The sequence below is a fragment of the Pangasianodon hypophthalmus genome, chromosome 16 (assembly GCF_027358585.1).
Source record: "Pangasianodon hypophthalmus isolate fPanHyp1 chromosome 16, fPanHyp1.pri, whole genome shotgun sequence".
Classification (NCBI taxonomy): Eukaryota; Metazoa; Chordata; class Actinopteri; order Siluriformes; family Pangasiidae; genus Pangasianodon; species Pangasianodon hypophthalmus.
The window spans coordinates 19,780,530-19,801,663 of NC_069725.1; the positions used below are offsets into that span (position 1 = coordinate 19,780,530).

General features: G+C 37.7%; 1 protein-coding gene across 14 annotated transcripts in view; it reads right to left on the reverse strand.

The window, feature by feature from the left end:
* Positions 1 to 8,645: 8,645 nt before the first annotated feature.
* hspg2 (heparan sulfate proteoglycan 2) overlaps positions 8,646 to 21,134 on the reverse strand; it is a 116,576-nt gene continuing 104,087 nt past the window's right edge. For 12 of the 14 annotated variants that reach the window (XM_053240938.1, XM_053240944.1, XM_053240941.1 and 9 more), the window contains 11 exons: positions 20,886 to 21,107; positions 20,331 to 20,575; positions 19,820 to 19,991; positions 18,901 to 19,023; positions 18,449 to 18,505; positions 14,647 to 14,722; positions 14,473 to 14,551; positions 12,154 to 12,224; positions 11,608 to 11,691; positions 10,839 to 10,942; positions 8,646 to 9,984 (listed from right to left, as the gene is read on the reverse strand). In XM_053240938.1, the coding sequence (XP_053096913.1) occupies positions 9,812 to 9,984; positions 10,839 to 10,942; positions 11,608 to 11,691; positions 12,154 to 12,224; positions 14,473 to 14,551; positions 14,647 to 14,722; positions 18,449 to 18,505; positions 18,901 to 19,023; positions 19,820 to 19,991; positions 20,331 to 20,575; positions 20,886 to 21,107 (1,406 nt within the window). In that variant the 3' untranslated portion in view covers positions 8,646 to 9,811. Of the gene's footprint in view, positions 9,985 to 10,838; positions 10,943 to 11,607; positions 11,692 to 12,153; positions 12,225 to 12,812; positions 13,271 to 14,472; positions 14,552 to 14,646; positions 14,723 to 18,448; positions 18,506 to 18,900; positions 19,024 to 19,819; positions 19,992 to 20,330; positions 20,576 to 20,885; positions 21,108 to 21,134 lie in introns of those variants that run through there. The other 2 variants (XM_053240939.1, XM_053240943.1) reach the window with 2 other exon arrangements.

Below are 21,134 nucleotides of genomic sequence, written 5' to 3' on the forward strand. Positions count from 1 at the left end.
TATAGGTGATATAGCAACCAACAAAATTCAAGTGCAAAACAAATAGAAATGTTTTAAGGAAAAAAAAAAGATAAAGAAAAAACTTTCACTAACCTGGTTGCATAATTGTGCACTCCCTTTAACTAACACTTTTGTTAAAGCACCTTTTGCTTGTAACACAGCATTCAGCATTCACTCATTATTCCACTCTTCCTTGCAAAAATGCTCCAGATCTATCACATTCACATGTGGATATCCTGTGCACAGTCCTCTTCAAGTCATTCCACAGGTTTTCAAAAGAATTTAGATCTGGCTCCTGATGCAATTGGCTATTCTGGCCATTCTCAAACACTGATCTCTTTCTTCTGAAGCCATTCCTTTGTTGACTTGGATTTGTGCTTTAGGTCGTTATCGTGCTGGAGGGTGAAATATTTCTTCATCTTCAGCTGTCTATCACAGTCCTGCATGTTTTGTGACAACATAATTTGGTATTTGGAGCTATCCATGGTTCTCTATCTTGACCAGAGCTCCAGTCTCAGCTGAAGATAAGCAGCCCCAAAGCATGATGCTACCACCACCATGCTTCACTATGGGTATGGTGTTCTTCGGGTCATAAGCTGTCTTGGTTTTTGTGTCAAACATATTTTAGGAATTATGCTCAAGAGGTTCTACCTAGGTCTCTTCAAACCATAACACATTTTTCTACGTGATTTGGGGTGATTTAGGAGGCTTGGGTGTTTTTTTTTTTTCTTTTCATAAGAAAGTGCTTCTGTCTAGCCACCTTACCCCATAGCCCAGACATGTGAAGAATACAAGGGATTGTTGTCACATGTAGAGAGTGACCAGTTTGTGCCAGATATTCCTGCAGCTCCTTCAATGTTGCCATAGGTCTCTTGGCAGACACTCTGATAAGTTTTCATCTCGTCCTTTCATCAGTTTTTTCTGTTCTTGGTAATGTCACTGTGGGACCCCATTTTCTCCAGTTGTTGATGATGGCCTTTACTGTGTTCCCTGGTACATCTAATGTTTTGGAAATTCTTTTGTACCCCTCTCTTGATCGATACCTTTCAACATTGAGATCCTGTACATGCTTTGTAAGCTCTTTGCAGACCATGCCTTCAGCAGTGAGATGAAATCAAGAAGATGAACAGAAAAGCCTACAGAAACAGCCGATCTTTATTTGGGGTGAATCTGACTCATTTCTTTGATGACAGCTGTATGATAATTACGTTTGAATATGAATTTGAATGTGATTGCTTCTGAGCACTCTCTTTCAAGCATTAATTATCCGCCTCAGGTAAAAACAACTCCAGTAACATCTTATTAATTATGAAAGTTCTTAAATTGCCCTTCTCGATATGCATCACTTCAGTAATAAGAAATAAGCTGCAGTAATTCTGCATAACTTCACCTTTTCAATTCTTAAGTCCTGTACTGTATTATCCTGGTGAAAAAAGTTTAAATTATGATCATCTCCAATGATCATCTCCTAGTAGCACACAGTCACTCCCTGCTGACAAATCCAGCATCAATCGACCAGCTACCAGCTGCCAAAAAAAAATAAGAAAAATAACACAACAACGAGGTAAGTAGAAAACCAAATTTTCATCAATCCATGTAATAAGGAAGCTTGTCATCTTGACCAGCTTGGCCTGTGCACTGGCAGCTGGTAGATATAGATATAAGATAGAAAACCTCTTAAAACATATAAAACAGCATTTCTGATCCTGACTATCTCTGCTGACACAAAAGACAAAAGACAACATATTTGCAAAATAAAACCACAGGTCTGGTATCAGCAAAGCAATCCGAATAAAAATAATAAAAAAAAATCATAATGCAGAATCAGGTAGATGACTGGAATACTTTGTCCAGGTTGAAAGGGTTTATTGTGTAAATGATATGATATTTTAAACTTAAAGGAGGGATGAGTGATTTTTAAACCAGAACAATCGGTTGGTAGGAAGCATGTGTGTATGCGTTGGGGTTGCCTGGAATAGCTCTTCTGCAGTGCTGGAGTGCCACTGATGGCCTCTTAGTAGTTAGAATAGCAAAAGGGTATTCATATGAACCAAAGATTGCTGTGGATGATCCCACATTGATATCCTAAAGATTGCACTTCCTAAAAGCAGTTTACTCCAAAGCCAGCTGGTATCAGTGGCTGAGCAGGGCTAAAGGCAACTCCAGTAACATCTTGTTCACTGTCAAAGTACTGTTAAATTGCTCACCTCTGTATGCATCACTTCAGTAATAAGTCATAAGTTCCAGTAATTCTGCATAACTTCACCTTTTCACTTCTTACGTCTTGTATTATTTGTTAAGGTTTAAATCATGATGATCTTCAATGATCGTCTTCCAGTTACACACAGCCACTCTCTGCTGAACAACCCAAACACGCTGCCAAAACACAGGCCGTGCTAGTTAAACTGCAAACTGTTTTTGCCTGCTCAGATCCAGGAAAAAACTTCTGAATAACTGCTATTTATGCAAATTCATGTAATAAGAAAACTTGCCATCTGGCCAGGTTTCAGATCTTAACTCCCAGTCATTTACCCTCAAGCAAAACAAGTCACTTCTGCTGAAAGAACAGGATAGCCATCTGCAAAATCATTTCATTCCGATTATATTCAGTATTCCCTGAATCTCGTTCCTCCATTTCTTCTTTGAGTCATCTCAGGGAGTTTTTTTATGACCTTAGTAAAGTTATGACCAAAGTTGAATTATCACTATATTGAGATTTTGAAAGAGCAAATATGACTATATTGAGGTTATGGACTTTATTGGAAATACAACTATAGTATACAGGAATTATCACTGTTGTGGGGTTATGATTATTGTGGAAATATGACACTATTGTCTGGATATGACAACAGAAGGGTTAGGACTAGTATGGAAATATAACTATACAGGTTTTATGATAATGTTAGAATTCGAGCCATTGTATGGCTATAGTGCAGTTATGTCTATATTGGGTTATAGTATGATTGCACTATTTCATGCAGATCTGCATGCAAAATGATTTATGACTGTATCTGGTTTATGACTATTATCGCATTATGACCAGTCTAAAACCTTGCCCCCTGCAGATATGTAGGTCAGTATGTTTAGTGGCCCAACAACCTGAACCATGTGTGTTAATAAATAATGACAATTATAAAGGTTGCACATTAGAGTGAGTCAGTGTAATTGTATGCTGTCCCTTCACAAAAATGGAAAATGATTCTAGTAATAAAATGTTTATTAGTTAAATCAGCTGTTGACTGACGTAATGCAGGAACGTTGGGCATTATGTGTCTGTGAACCATCCGCATGCTAAATCAGCTCAAGGTGACTCCATTTGGCGCTGTAGAGAATATTAGTGTGCGATGGTTGCTGGCTAGTCTCTCAGTTGATGCACAGGCTCAATTGAACCAGCAAAGATTTTCAGTGAGACAAATTGAATATCCTTTAAATTACCAGAAATAAATTGCAGATAAATTATTAGTGTCTCAATGAAATATCTGAACCATGATCTTTGTACTCTAGTAATACAGTCGCTTTTGTTTATTGCATGGGGGAGGATGTTTTGGCTTTCAAGAACAATGTGGGATTGAAATGTTGCTGCACTGCATGCTAATTCTTAGTAACCCTTTTTGTACATGAGCTTATGCTAGGTTCCAGATAGAAAAATAGAAAATACATAATAAAGACATAAGACTACTGAGTAATTATTGTAGTGTAAACACTAATTACAGAGACACTTGCTTGGAGGAAGTCCTGGAGGACCAATGCCCTGCACAGCGACCTCAAATGCTTAGAATTAAGACACTTTCATGACCATATTTCCACTGATGCATGCTCATTCAAGAACTACAGACACACCCCAGAACATAAAAACTGAAAAGGAGGTACCCTTCAATTGGCTTATGGATTTATAGAAATGACTTGAGCACACATTGAGACGACTTAATAAAATTGCTTCAGAATCTTTGTATTCACAGGGGAACCCCTTCAGTGCTGTGAACACACTTCGTCTTATTATGAGCAGGTATGTAGCACACAAACAAAATTCAGAACCTGTCCTTATCTCCCAATTTAACAGCTCCCACATGTTGAGCTGGATAAAAATAGCATGAATAATGTTATGGAAAGTTTTGTCATGAATGGTACTGAGAAGCTGAGAAGCTGATAAGCTGTTGTAATAATAAACAGCTTCCTTTTGCAGAACTCAAGTAACTTGACCTACAAAGGGTGTGGAATAAATAATGACATTAAATAAGTGAAATGAAGCTTTTCTACATATGTTATTACATATTTCATATATATATATATATATATATATATATATATATATATATATATATATATATATATATATATATATATATATGTATATATACATTAGAAAGAATGTATAATTAACTCCAGATTTATGGCACAATTAATCAAAATTTCCACCTAAACAACTGAAGAAATTACTCCTAAAAATAAATATCATTATAAACTCTTTTTAGTTCTCAAGTGTGTCCAGGAGTCCTAGAGAGCCAAATTGGCCATGCTGTCTGAGTAGGAAGGATGGCATACTCTCTCTCCCCCATCAGTCACAGTGACACTAGCCAATTGGGGGCATTTATGAGCTCAGGCATGCAGAAGATGGTGTATAGTGCTTTCCTTCATGTGTTATGCTGCCCTGTGACGCAGCATGAGAAGCAGTTTGAAAAGATGCAGTAGCTGGTTTCACATGTCTCGAATGAAGCACATGGTAGCCCTCACCCTCCCCAGTAGCTCTCATGTGATAGGAGAGAGCTGGCTAGTAGATGGGAATTGGCAAAAGACTAAATTGGGGATGAAATGGGTGTGGGGGGTGGGGGGTTTGGGACGGGACCGTTCATTTGGTATCCATTTTATATAAATATATTGTGCTCATTCGTGAAGAATGGCAGTAATTCCTATTAGAGGACAAAAACATTTCACATGAACATCACAAATTTTTTCTTAGCTCCTAACCTACACAGCTTGCACTATCAGCATGAGGAAAATGCCCAAGAACTGGTAAGTGATGATGGTGGTGATGGTGGCGGGGTGATGGTGGTGTGTTTCTTTTAAAATTAACAATGTTACACAGTCTGGACTCCAAGACTGATGAAACTCACAAAGCACAGCAGTGCAGTTGTGAAAGGTCAAATGTGAGACTGTAAAAAGCACTGCAGGTTTTTTTTTTTTTTTTTTGGCCAGGCAAGCTGTAAACCCAGACACCACTTTTCTCCAATTCAACAGTCCAATCATTGTTGCTTAAGCACTGAGTTTGGCAATCTTCACACAGTAACACTCAGCATGTCGGCCCAGACACAAGAAGTGAGCAGAATGAAAAATAGGTTTGTGATGGACAGATGAATATCACTTCAGATAGTCAGAAAATCTCTCCACTATGGTGGATGTTACAAGACTTTCATTAGAAAATCTCACTCACATTAACACAATAAATAGTTCGAAAAATGGCCACCTCTAGAATGGAAGTGAGCACATTGATATGAACTTTATGATCACTTCTTTTGTGAAGAGGAATCTGTATTTACTCACACTAACCCATAGGTTGCATTGTGGTGTAAAAAAGATAATCAGAGTTTTTAACTTTCATGTTTTGCCATAAAAAATGTCACTTAATACTGCAACTAAGACTAATAAACATCATGTTGGAACCTCATAGTGTTGCTGCCTCACAACTCCAGGATCTAGGGTTCAATCCCAAGCTTGGGTTACTGTCTATGTGAAGTTTTGAGTTTTCTCTTAGTGTTCATGTGTTTCTGTCAAATTTACCAATTTCCCTCCACCTACGTATGGACTGACTATTCTAAACTTCCCCTTTGTGAGAGTGTGTGTGTGTGATGCCTTGGCTTCCCTTCCAAAGTGTATTCATGCATTGCACCCAGTGTTCTTGGGATACACTCCAGATCCACTGTGACAGTAATAAAGCAGTTCCAGAAGATAAATGAATGAATATTTAACAAAATGTAATTGATACAACCAATAAAGCATTACTTCCTGACAGCTCCAGGGACCACAGTTCAATCTTGTGCTTGAGTTACTGCCTGTGTGGAATTTTGCATGTTCCCCCTGTGTCTATGTGGGTTTCCACTGTGTTCTCCAGTTTTCTCCAACCTCCCCCTTCAAAAAAATATGCCGGTGGATTGGCTACTCAATTGCCTAAATTGCCCCTAGGTGTGAATGAGTGTATGAATGTGTGTTAAGGGTGTAATGCATTGCCACTATCTGTATCGGTTTTGTGTGCCTAATATTCATATCTCTATTTGAATTTTAACCCAAAGTGGGCATGGCCTAAGCCACAAAGGGTCCTTCTTGTTACTTTTAATTAAATATGAACCTTACCTCTATGCCCCATATGTAGAAATACCAGCACTGTCAGCATGGTGTGTGAATTCTGGCTATAACAGTTCCTCAGCCTCAGCTACATCACTCGACTCCATGATTTCTGATTAATTTAGTTGTTCTATTTCCCAAAATACAAACAAACTACTAGCCTAATTTATACCACTGTTACCCTGACTAGACAGTTACTAAGGATGAATTAGCACATCCAGTGGTCCTTGGATAGGCTCTGGAAGGCTCTGGATCCACCAATGTCAAATGATTCAAATGTCACTAATAAATGACTGACTGGAAGAGATAGCTCTAACTCTGTGACTCTCAAATGAAGTGAGCTTTGCTGTTGGCCTAAATATACCTGTAGTTGGGGAGAAAAGATCCTGGACTAGCTTTCTAAATCCCGGATTAGCAGTCTTCATGGTCTCCACCATTTCGACATGGAATATTAATCTTTAATCTTGCTCACTGGAGAGCTTTCCAGTTTTTGACATTAATCTAACAATACATAAATTTGTACATTACTTCAAGAATTAAGTTACATAACCAGAGACCTGTTATGTAGTACTGTTTTGATTGTATAGTCTGGGTGGTCACATTTAATATATCATGAAACTCATACATGTACATTGTAAAAATTCATGCACGTCTTTAATGACAGCAATGTTTAACCCTGGAAGACATTTGCAGAAGTAATGTGAGAAATGAGAGGTATTATATAAGAATTATTCTGCATTGTTCAGTCAGATACAGAGAAAAGCCCATCAAGATGATGAGATTAGTTATATGACACTGGACTACACAAGTTTAGGCAACCACACTAAATCCAGTTGCTTAATCTCCAGAGGACACAGCACAGTCACATGTCTGAGACAGAGTGCAATCCATGTAATAATTCATTGGGGGACATGAACGTCCACATTTGATATTAGAGTACAATGTCTAGAATCCATACTGTAGTTTGTGTGTCATTATATTTACAAATGAAGGGTGTTTGTAAAGGATGGTGATGAGATTGACAGACTAAATACTTTGCCTGGCATTTAGAATATAGGGTTCTATAAACCCTGCACTTCCTGTCATTATTTTGTTTTGTTCATGTTTTGTAACCTATGATGTAGCATAAGAGAGCCAGTTTCTCAGGTCAAGACTCCTCCTATACCTCAAGAAACAAGAGAAACTGTTTCGAGGAGAAAACAATGAATAGTTTGTCCATAGAAAAACAACTATTAGAAAGAGGACTGAAGGGTGATATTTGTTCTGCATCAGATAAGGCAGTGCTTACAATACACACAGTGTGAAAATAGTCTTGTGCTTAAATACTTGAGCTTGAAACCCTTCTCCTAAGAGTGTAATGCAATGCCACTAACTGTATGCGTATTTGTATCTGTATGTGTTTAATGCTCTACATATTCATATCTGTATTTGTATTTGGATTTAAATATACCCTATTACTATGCCACCCGAAACACTGGAAAACTGTGTGAAAAACTCAGATGCTATGACTGTCAGCTTTGTCATAAATAAAAGCTAAACGCATCGCACAACATGGTCTTTCTTTGTTCAATTCAGCTGCATCGCTTCCTTTTACTACACATAGTTCTGAAAACGTGCAGTTGGTGTTACAGTTCGTCCCAAAGGTGTTCAGTGGAGTTGAGGTCAGGTCTCTGTGCAGGACACTCGAGCTCTTCCACTCCAACATTGGCAAACCATGTCTTCCTGGAGCTCCATTTGTGCACAGGGGCATTGTCATGCTGGAACAGGTTTGGGCCTCTTAGTTCCAGGGAAGGGAAATTGTTATTCTACAGCATTCAAAGACATTCTATTCAATTTTGAGCTTCCAACTTTTTGGCAACAGTTTGGGAAAAACCCACATATGGGTGTGATGGTCAGGTGTTCACATACTTTTGGCCATATACAAGCAACTGAATGAGTTGTAGGAGGTATGGTGTAGTTATAAGCAGACAGTAATAGGAGGGGGGTGTTTAACAGTGATAGCTCAGCGGTTAAGGTTCTTAGCTGGTGGTTGACAATTCAAATCTCAGGACTGCCAGAAAAACATAGGATGGTAGTGGTAGAGTTCCAGTTTACTCCACTGCAACTTCGGGTTTAAATCCAGATACAGATACTTGGAGCACTAAACCAATACAGATACATTATCTTACTTTCATGTGTACCTACTGATCTGGCAACCCAATGTACTGTACATCTCTTAAAAGGTATTTAAATGAAAACATATGGTTCTTACCTGAAAATGAAACTCCATTTCATCTCCAGAACAAAGAAATACTGTTTCAGTACTTCAGTTCTAGGTTGGCATTAAGCAAAAAATACTTTTATTGCGAACTTGTGGTTTTTGCTACTTACAATACATGTTACATTAGAAACACAGAGGCAAGTCATTGGCAGAAGACAGAAGAGTATGTGCTTGTAGTGTGTTTAGCACCATTGGATTTTTCATATACACCAGTAATTTAGAGGTTAACATATGGAAGGTTGATGGTTTCTCTTAAATATAAACTGCGTATAAAAAAAATCTCCCAAAAAGGTCGCTCGTTTCAGCGTCCGACGCTTCTCTTGTCTTTTGCTTCATCGTCACCTGAGATGTGGAGTGTATTTGGAGCTAGGACCTTCCCAGTGTACAGAAACCCCGTCCCTGTGTTCTAGAAGTGTCTAAGCCGTCTCAGAAAGAACAGAGAGGAAACGAAAGGCCGCAGAGTCTTCAAGTATTAAACACAGCTCAGCGCACAAGCTTCAGACACACATTATTAGGACCTAGAATCAACTCGATGAAAAACAGGCTAGGGTTAATTAGCATCCTTCCCGACACAAATATTTAATATAGATCCATATATTCATATGCATATAAATAAAAATTCAGTGCTGTAAAAACATCATTTCTGACCATATATGATCTGAGCCATCAATGAATGCATGTTATGTTTTTTTTTTCCTTAGATATTCTCTCTCTCTCTCTCTTTTTTAATCATGGCTAAAAAAAAAAAGCTACTGCAGGACTATGTAAACTGATATCCCATGTTAATCATCCTTCATTATACAACACTTAGTGAAAGATGTAGCGTTTTCTCTCACTCTCTTTTGGTTTATGCAGCACAGAGTAAAAAAAAAAAAAAAAAAGATTTTTGGCAGCAGTAAGGCACCAAGAGAATATATCAGTGTGTGTGAGTGTACAGGTTAAACACAAAGCAAAAACACTTTGGCTATCTCTGAGAACCCTGTATGGCTCTTGCTGTAAGTGTGTGTGTACGGAGGTTAAAATGGAGGTGAAATGCATTTGTAATCCTGTATGTGTGCGAGAACGGTCTCTTGTATTGTATGCGTGTGTGTGTGTGTAGGTTAAAATGCAAGTGAAATGCATTTGCAGTCCTGTAGGTGTCTGAGATCTGTGTCTCTCCTGCGGTATGTGTGTGAGTATTTTCTCAGTCTCTAGGTGGCGCTGCATTGTCTTTGCCTACGAGGAGCAGCGCCGCACGTTTTTGCCGTCTTCGGCGTGGAGCTGCAGGTCGATGGGCCGCGATGGCTGTTCTCCCGGACTGGCGTTGAGCAGAGACAGGTTCTTCACGCAACCCGTGGTGCCTGAGGAGAACTTTCCACCTGTGAGAGCGGCCATGTCTGGAGCTCCACCTATCGGCATAGACACAACACACATATATAAATTTAACATATAGTTTACTTAAAAGTTTCACAGTCACTTAAAACTTTTTAAAGACCATGATTTTGGCATTAAAAGACAGGAAAAAGTCTGGAAACATACAAGTGTCCAAGTGTACCAAGTCTGACTGGTCTTGCGTGATTTTCATTTGCATATTGTAACCTGATTGGCTCTTATATTTTATGATGTAATAACATTTGTCACATGTTTTTCCAAAGCTCATTTCCCCAAGGATTTAAGCATGCTGCTGCACTGATATTTTAACACTTAGATTATTTGCCTGAAAAGAATTTTTTAGAAGACTCATGCTTACGTTTTATACTTGTAGTGAATTTTACCAACTGCAGCAAATTCACCGCATATCTACACGTGATAGGTCTCAATTAAGATAGACATTTGAATATGGATTGAACTGCTGCTGATGCTTCACAGGGCAGTGTAACACACTTGGAGGAAAGCGCTATCTACCGTCTTATATATTTATACACACCCATGATTGGCTGGTATCGCTGTGATTGACAGTGGAGAGATTGACATAGGGTGAACGCTTTTCTGTTTCCCCACTTGGCACCCTGTTTTTAATGATATTCTTTATTCCTGATATTGGTGTGTTGTTCATCCACGTCATCCTTTTTAAATAATTTTTGCAATTTCAGTCACCTTTTTTCCTTTAAGGGAGGCATTTAGACTCTTGGTTCTTGTGTAAAATAATTTATGAATAATTCATGATCTAAGTGATCCAACACTCAGTAATATGATGTCAGTTACAAGCATCATATTACAGTAGCGTGTATTAAGAGATCTAGTAATGTGAAGAGATCCATACCCAGGTAGATGCTGCCCTTGGTGTTCACCATGACACTCCTGCCGGGGGACTGTCCATGCTGAGCCGTCCTGTCATCTACCTGGATGTAGCCCTGCTTTCCTGTCCTGCTCACAACAAAACACACACTAGTTTGTCCAGTTCTTCATTCAGTTGTACTTATATAAAACATGACCTAACAAATCAACAATTACCAAACTTAACCACAGATTAAAACCTCAAACTGAAAACAATAATTCATATTATTATTATTCACTAATCCCACTAATCAGTTACTCTTGAAATCAATTATGAGCCATACTTTTTTTCTCTTCTGAGTAAAACTAGCTTTCTAATACAGGACAGTTTGTAAGAATCTAATTTATATATGCCATTTATATGCCAGCTGAGGTCTATATAACCACCTCAATTTCAGGTATTCAGTTTCAACTGTAACATAAAATAAGTGAGAAAAACATGATTAAAGTTAAACATTTACTGTAAGACTAAAACCAGAATAAAATGGTGGCTCAAACGCAAAGTGCATATATTAAAATAAGATTTAGAATGGTGCACTTGAACTAACTGAGAAACTTTGATTTAATCCAGGCTTAATCTTGGTTAGTGCTATATTGTCACATAGACTAATAGCCATGAAGCTACTGATCCCCCCAAATAATAATAATCATCTGTCAAAAACCAGCTTTGCTCAGTGTCTATTTTGGAGATACTGCTATGCTATTAGTAAGAGACCTGCAAAGTGAATAAATGTAAATGTAAAAAGAAAAGGTACCTGACTGCAGTGATTTTGTGCCAGTGTCCATCATTAATGCGTTCCTTTGAGAGGATTTCTGCCTCTCCGCTGCCCAGCTGGTAACTATGTGGCAAACATGCAACATTTGTGTGTAAATATATATATTTGTACTATATATATATATATATATATATATATATATATATATATAGTGCAATTAAAGTAAAGAAGATTATTAAAGGATTTATAAGTTGAAATCATTCAGTTTTGTTTCTGTACTTGAAATGGCTTAAGTAAAACATGGGAAATGCTGTTATAGGAAAACAATCAATGATGGGTTGGTGTGATTCCAACATTTTCCGATAACAGTAAGCCCAGTGTTTTATTTCTATTATACCACATCAATTTGCCAATGATTACAATTTTACCTTCTGACCAATCAGAATAGAGATTTCAACAGCGCTGTGGTGTAACATTGTATAATAACAAATACATGCTCAAAGTATGAGCTAAGTAATATATAAACCCATAACAAACACTTGTGCCAGTAAGTGTGATACAGGTCGTCTCGATTCAGTGGCTCACCTGAACACTAGGTGTCCATTTTTTAAGCCAAGGCTTATGAAATCTTTGCCCTTTCCTTGGTCTCCTGATTCCTGTAAAGAGTGTTACAGGGCAGAATGAAACATTTTATCTGCTCTCTCTAGTTGCGACCCTGGAGGCAGGTCACAAGGTCACTCTGAACGATTCACATTGTGTTACCATCACTAACAGAAGGACACACTGGATGTATTTAAATATAATTAATAGCATGTTTATTAATGGTTGCGTCAAAGTTTCATAGATGCTCGTTAATAAAATGATGTATTAATATACTAGCAAAAATGAATAAACGACTGTGTAAATGCTAACAATGTTAAACAATGTTAAATGCTCATTTTAAAATGCTCTTGAGGAATAAACATGCATGCAAAAGCCATGCAATAATTCATTAGAGAGCAAATAAATACAGCCTGAGTGTTTTGCATTTGTGATCATTTGTCACACAAACAAAAGGAAACTGTTAAAAAAAAAAATTTAGAAACATGCAGAATATAACTGGAGCATGTGTTTCTGATGGACAGTGATAATCCATGATCACTCCTTTACTAAATATATACCATATTCTACCAACTCCTAAAGAGTTCTTAGTATATGCTCTTCTTAGGTCTCCAAGTGTTTTTCTTTATATTTTGCCATGTGCCTTTGTTTTGGTTTTGGTCCTGTCTCAACCCCTGTCATGTCCCTGGCTTGTTATCTTATTGTGTCCACCTGCTTTGTGTTCATTCTTGATTAGTTTGCCTGTTGTGTCTGAGTATCTTTGCAAAGTCTCATCCTGCGTTTGTAATGTTAAGTCCAAGTCTTGTTTGAGTTTTCTAGCTCATTGATTTCCTGTTTTTTTTGCCTTTGATTGTTTTTTTGATTATGGATTATATTACTTTGCTCTTGGCTGCCTGTGTTTTGACCCCAGCATTAGACTCTGTCTACAATTCTTGGATGCAAAGATCAAACTGAGCTCCAAACACCCAACCTTCAAGTTCAGTCATTACGGCATCTGTAGTAAGCAGCTGGAGGAACGTACTTGTTTGTGTGTCTGCTTACGGAGAGCCGAAGCCTTGTTGCGAGCATGCGACTTGTGCAGGCTCAGGGCGGCTGCAGGCTCCTGAGGAGAACGTCCGTGGTGAGTTAGTGCAGCAAGGTGACATGCAGTGCATTCAAGCATTCACACACACACACACACACACACACACACACACACACACGAGTCATTGAGCTCAAGCTCGCAGTCCGCTTGGTTATAAATCTCATAAATGCAGAAGTTAGAGTGAGTGGGAAAAGCTCAGTGTGTCACATGCTGTTAAAATACAGGTGCAGGTTATGAAAAGTCAATGAAGACACATTAAATATCACAAGAGGTCAGTTTGTGACAGACACTTAGTCTGCCAATCTTATGCATTATACAGCTCCAAGATGAATAGCTAGGAAATTGATCATCCTTTGCACAATATAACCAATACAGGACATTTCAGCACTGGATTTCTTTCTTCATGTTAAGCAGAATGCCTTGAGGTAATTAATTTACTGTACATTTTAATTATTAGACGTGAAACCTTGTAAATTCTATCTAAAAATCATCATAATAACTAAAATTTCCTACCTATGTCTTTTTCCTGAAAGGTTTTTATAATGTTTTTATAACTATTTTAATCTTGACCTCATTTCTTTTCTCAAATTGGGCTTCGTTTATCAAGCTGGATTATGACTGGATTTATTCGTAAATCATTCTTCAGAGCATTTACACAAAGAAATGCCATATTCACAGAAATCCAGTCAGTTTGATAAAACATTTGTGTAAATTTACATATAAGGAGACTCATGTGAACCTCGACTGATCAGCGTCAAATCGTATTTCTGGTGATTTCCTGCAAATTTATATAAGGATTACTCTGTCGGGTTTAAAACGTTCATTTATTTAAATTACACATGAATGGAAATGTTATGAAACTCAATCATTTCAGATTAAGTAACTTGAAATAAAGCAATCCAACCCCTTTAGGGTTTAGTCATCGTTTTGTTGTTTTCAGCTCTCTGTGAGCTTTACCTTTTATGGAGTTTTGTGGGCGTGACTAAATGTAAATTAGCTGTGCCTTGAACATAATTGCAATGTTGTATTATTAACTCTATTACTTCCCATATGAGATATAAATATCATCTAACAACTTGTAAGCCTGCCCTTTGCCTTTATACCTACCTTTTTTTAATTTTGGGGGTTTGGGGAGCTGGATGAGGGATCATGTTTAGATATGAACAGGGTGTGTATCATGTTGTTTGCATGTTTAGAGTGAGATATGTTTCAGAACCTACCACCCCCTGCCACAGAATGAGTCCGTCCGGAGAGAGCGTGTTTATCTCCAGCTCGATGGTCTCAGGTGACTCAGGAGCACTGAAATAAAAAAAAAAATTTTATACGAATTTGAGATTGAAACCACACCTTTTTAGCTGGAACGCTGACTACACAAACTAGTATGAGCTCCTGACCTGCGTGGGAACATGGGTTTGGGAAGGCTGAGGTAGCCGTCATCGTGGAAATATGCAGCGTATTGTATTGGGGAATCTGCAACACAAGCACAAGGTTTAGATTACACACAGCGCAGGAGGATGCCAGGCTACGCTTCTGCTGCGCTGCCACCCTGTGGATGTCCAAGGAACAACCCAAAGGTCAGTTGAACAAAAATGGTAAAACATGGGGAAAAATCAAGATGAAGGCATTTTATTGGTCTGTATGTGTAATATCAGAATATAAATAAATAAATCTGACAGATGTGTTATTAATTTATGTGCAATATGACACCACTTGGGTCATTCCTGGTAAACCAGTTCATATTAATTAATCAACAAATAAATTATATATATTTTTTATATATAAAATATTATATTTATATATAAATCCTGAAAATATTTAAAAATTTTTAACTCTAATTGTCTTTAAAATAAATAAATTAGCCTAATATCTTACTTAAGCAAAATAAAGTAAATAAACTCTCTTTTTATCTTTTTTGTATTTAATGTTTTTCCCTCCAATTTGAATTTCCACTCTATTAGTACAGATTTTTGCTTTAAGAAATTAACTGAATCTACCCTCACATCATGTTTCATGAATAAATATTTCAACTGAAGTCCTATCACTCCTCTTCTTTTTTAAAAATCTGGATGTTTCATGATGTTTTATGATATTTTAGAACATTCTGTATGTTGCAAGTTCCATCCTTTTATGCAAAGATATACAGGAAGTCAATTAAATATGTGAGATTATAGCTATTTAAGGATGTGTTCAAGGTCAGCCATTTTTCTACCACAATGATTAATATTACAGATGCAGTAGCTAATTATTTCCATCCTGTCCAATCTAATGGAGTGAAATAAACACCGAACATACATGTAAATGTTTGTACATCAGTCGTTTATTTAGAATAATAAACTATAAATGTATTTCTACTACAGGGCTGTTGAATAGTAATCAATAGTGGTCAGAAGGTGTTGATTAATTTTCTAGAACAGCAGTTCTGACTGTACTACTGGCTGCAGTTCAAATCACAGGGTTTTTTTGGACATTTTTAGTCTTATTAACTTCAGTAGAAAAGAAAAGTGGCTGGTGAAGCAGTGATTGCTTATATCTGTTGTATATAAGTGATAACAGGAACTAACTTGATTCACGGACTTTCTACAATGATAGAATTCTATAAACTGATAAAAAAAGTGCATCCTGTCATTCTTTAACTAATAAAAATTGCAATCTTGTAATCAAGAAAAATAAAACACTTCAGTACATGCTGGTATTAGAAAATAATCAATATAGGGATGGTAACAGTAACTCCACTTCATGTCAGGCCATATCACCCTGTCATTGATCATTTTCCTATAACAGCAACCACCAAGTGTTTTATTCCTTACATAAATACATAAATTCTATAATATACAGTATATTATAAATACATAAATTCTATAATATACTGAATATACAGTATATTATAGAATGTATGTATTTATGTAAGGAATAAAACTCTTACATAAATACATAAATTCTATCATATTCAGTATATTACAGAATTTATGTATTTATTCCTTACATAAATACTATAATATACTGTATATTCAGGTTAAGCGCCCACACTATAAAGGCAACAATATGTTTTTTTGTTTGTTTTTTTTTTACATCTTGAAGTCTAAGTGATTGCAGCATACAAGGAATGACCCACTTATTATGTATGATTTGCTTATTTGGTTTCTTTATTTGTTAGATCGCTCACTGTGGTTTGAATTGGAACGTGTTAGGATATTGCGGTGTGTGAACGGGTTGCACGTTGTTAGCAGGTGAAATTTCCATCTGTATGAGTGAATAAATGTTCCTACTCTGATTAATCGGCAAAAAGGAAAAGCACATAGCAAGACAAAACAGTTGAAATTTGCATAAGAGAGAAGAACATGGTTAGGATGCCACATATGACACTAAACAGAATAAACACAAGAGCAGGCATTTCTCACAAACACATTCTCCTGACACTCTGAACAAAATAAGTCGATGCTCAAGGCAGTTGAATGCTTACCAAAACCCCTTTATGCCTTTATGCTTTTTGTCCTTCGTCACATCTTTGGCATTAAACTCACCTGTTTTTTTGTGCTTTATTTAGTTGTTGATGTTTAGTAGTTAGTAATGGATCACATGGAAGATTGGATTTGGCTGTATTTGTAGGTGGAGGAATGGGAGAAGAAATGTTGTACTGTTAATGACTGGAGTGAGACGCAAAAGAGGAATCCTACAATCCTTAAACTCGATACGTTCAATCACTACTATACTCGAAATAACCTGAAAAATATAATTAAAAAAAAGCAGTTGGGAATGTTAACATTCAATGCATAGAATTCCCCTTGCTGAAATGTATTAAGGCTCCCTTAAGTAACATTATTTACTGCATTAATTAACATTAAAATATATTAAACTGAGCACTAATAAGGTGTAAGTAATGCTAACTAAGGAACCATAGGCTGTATACAGAACTGAGTTGTGTGTGTAGGGAGAATTTAGACATAACTTCAAGAGTTACGCACATGGGACGGAGTTTAAGTAAAACAGAAGATTCTGACATTTGTCTTAAGCGCTTTTTTTTGTGTGATATCAGCTCAAGTGAGCCGATTGCTTTCTTCTTTTTAAAAGCTATTACCTTATTCAGTCAGCATTTTCTAGCCCTGATTTTTTTCAAGTTTCAAGCACAATGTGAACAGCGCACCTAGAGAATCAAAGAGGTAAGTGCGTAACTCGACTCTGAATACACAGAACTTTCCCACTGCAAATACTGGTGTAATGTTTAGGCTTAAATTTCAGACTCTGAGAAGTGATTTAACACATGAATTAACTAATGTTTATTTAATCCACGGCTTAAAAATTAGTCCACAAAATTTTAATTTTACTAAATGTTGATAATTTACTGAACTAAATATATTAAAACTTGCATTTCAGTTTCAGTTCTGAATCTTCTAAAAGATTTTTTATTAAGGTCTTGGTTCATATACTGGTCATTGTGGGCTCCATTTTACTTATGGACAGGATAAACATACCACTTATGGTGGTGCTCATTATTTGGCTTCTTAATTAATATATCACTTAATACTTCATTAATGTCACTAATGCTGTATTAATGCTGAGGTTCATGATCTGTTCATGTTAGCTAAGGTGCCATATACTGTATGTCAGATAAGGGAGCCTTAAGGTACCGAAACCAAATTTAAGTTTATGATATTTTATGGAAAAATAAGGAAGCCTATATAGGAATATTTCAATATTAAACCTCAAAAACATATTTCAGTCTGAATTCATTTCACAAAAATAAACCTCCCTCAAACCATTTCAGTCAACTCTGAACTGCTAAAATCATTTTTATTTTTTGGACACACACTATTTCAGGGACCAGTTTACATGACTCCAATTACACAAAGCAGCTAAGTAACCACTCCTCAACACTTACTAGCAGTTTCTTAGAGAAAGTCAAGCAGCTGTTTGTTTTAAGGTGCATGCACTGTTGTCGATGAGAAAACTGGGTTAACAGGAGTGTAACCGTTGCTGGACGTTTGTCTAAGACTGCTAACAAATGAAGAAGAGGCAGCTGATTAGGAGAACTGTTTGGTCATGCATGTGGACACCTAAAATGATGTGCATCTGGGGCTTTTTCTTTTCTGATAAACATTTGGTTTTTTTTTTTGGGTTGGGATTTGCTTTTTTTGGGGTGTTAGAGGAGAGAGTTCTTCTGGTTAGTGTTGGCTCAGGCAGAGAGGACGGATACTGTACCGTTCACCCCGCTGCCCTCCAAATTCCACGGCGCCTCATGGACGATGGCCTCCTGCCCTGTGTGTGTAGGATACAGCCACGAGAGCGCATGGGTGAGACACACAGTTAGGCGTTAGGGCTGAAGTTAGGAGTGTTTACCTCTAGGAGCTCTGTGTCTTGTTTCAGTTCAATGAGAAGTTTGTATGACGGAGGGTAAAGGTTAATCTTCAACCAACCGACCAGTTCTAATAATCTCTTAGCTGTGAGTGTCACTGGACTATGTGTCTATTAGTTCTACCAGTAGCAGGCTTTCTAGGTGAGAAAATCCTCTAAATGTGATTAAAAAAAGGTTTTTAGTTATTCCAGTCATTTTTAAAACACTATCAGTAGTACGTCTAGGTCGGGGGTGGCCTAATGGGCTATATATACACAGATGTTGGCATTGTATTACAGAACAGGAACACAGAACTCACCTTCGCTGCAGAAGATGCCAGTGTAACCTGCAGCACACACACAGTGCCCCCTCACACAGCTGCCTCCATTGTGACACTGAGACGAGTCCAGACAGGTGTCCTTCACCACCTCGCAACGGTCTCCTGCAACCATAACCAACACACACAGCATCCTGAAGTTAGCACTGAAATGTGCACAGTTTTATTTTGCTTATATACAGTAAAGCTAAACGCTTACTAGGAAGGCAAATGGTTTTATTTTATCCGTAATATATAGTTATCAGTTTATTAGGCAGACCTACAACTAGTACCTAAAAAGCACAAAAATGCAGTTTGTCAATTTTTTTTTGATGTTTTTTAATAATAATCATATCATCTGTAACTCAGTACTACTAGATTTCAGATTTCTTTTCTTATTTTTGGCCCAGAAATGAGTTCCACCCCATAGGAAACTGCATCTTTTCCTTAAAAGACAATGCATGATGAGTATGTAGTTTTAACAGATGAGGTCGGGTTCAATAAAGGAAAGGTAAAAGATTTTTTCTCAGTGTTGTCAATGTCAACATTTTTATTGCAACTGAAATTCCCCTTGTAGGTAGCAGAGCCCCTAAAATGACAAAGTGCTCCTTTACTAGAATCTCTGAAATGAGATCATTGTTCTTTACTAGTGTATGCAAATATGTAATGATGTACTATTTAATTTTTATACTATTAAACATAGACAGGTCTTGGTAGTGAACTTAAATTTGTCGTTCGCACTTTGGTGATGTATTTACACTAAATGTCTATTAAAATAGTGTTACAATTAAAAATAAAACATTAACAACTGACATTCTGGAGGATTGCATTAATATAAAACTGCCCTTTAGCCAACCCTGTGGTGTCTCTCTGTACTACAGCAGCACAGTTCTGAAACTGAGTCTGTGCACAGCAAGCTCACCATCATAGCCGTCCCTGCAAAGGCACTGGAACTCATACTCCGCGCTGGGCATGCAGGTGCCACCGTGTTGACAAGGCCTGCGGTCACACGGGCTGGCGTCAACGCACTGACTGATGGCCCTACTCTCTGTAAATGTGTAGGACAGATCGATCTTCTTCCCATTGATAGACACCTGGAGACAAAAGCAGTCCAAAAAAAAGGCTAAAAGAGTTAAAATGTTAAAAATGAAATTTACATTTATGGCATTTGGCAGACGCTCTTATCCAGAGCGACTTACAATTATCTCATTTATACAACTGAGCAGTTAAGGGTTAAGGGCCTTGCTCAAGGGCCCAGCAGTGGCAGCTTGGTGGTGCTGGGGTTTGAACTCACAACCTTCCAAGCAGAAGGCCAACGTCTTAACCACTGAGCTACCACTTCCCCATTAATAAATGTTCCATAAAGGAGAAATAAAAATAGTAGAAAACTGCAGGACAGAAGGCACTGCTTAATTTTTAACACAAATATGGACCTCTCCAATGCAGCCTTCATAGAACATGCTGACGTTGGCAGGTTTGGGCAGGATGTCCTTCATTGGCACTCCACCCAGGAACATGGGCGTGTAGACATTGAGGCCCTGGGCCTTCCCAGGAGATGACCTTCTGACCTCAGGCCCACCGTCCAGCTTCAGAAAACCGTCCTGGTTGAAGCGCTCCGCTGTCACATGGTGCCATTGACCCATAGACACCTGCTCCTGACTGCGCAGCACTGCCTGGCCTACATGCAGATCACACAGAAATGTGCCAGGGATTAATTCACACCTATAGCATGGGTGCTGGACAACAATTTGTGCAGTTAAGTCAGTTTCTTAGCTTTGCTATGGTGCATAGCTGGAAAGTCAACCTTGACTATGTACTGACTATACAAAAACCCTATAAACACCTATAGATACTGTGATAAAATACACTAGATGTGTCTGTTTACAGGAAGACACATACAAAACAAGCCATAATTAATTAAATAATTAGTGTTACTTTCAGCAAATATAACCCCTGGCTAAAAAAAAAAAATAAATCTGCACTCCTACCTGTGCCGAGCTCATAACGAAACTCCACATGTCCCCCCACAAGTGAGAGAGTGACAAAGTCTTCCACCTTCATCTTCTTCCCGCCAATGAAGAACATCAGGCCATCTTCGTCCATGGGTTTGAACTCCATGTCGATGCGCAGGTCATTGTGGATGTTGGTGAGAGGAGGGTACGCAATATACGACTCATCACTATCAAACAACGGCGTCGTCACCAGCGTGCCTAAAGACGCAGCGCAGATGTTAGTAA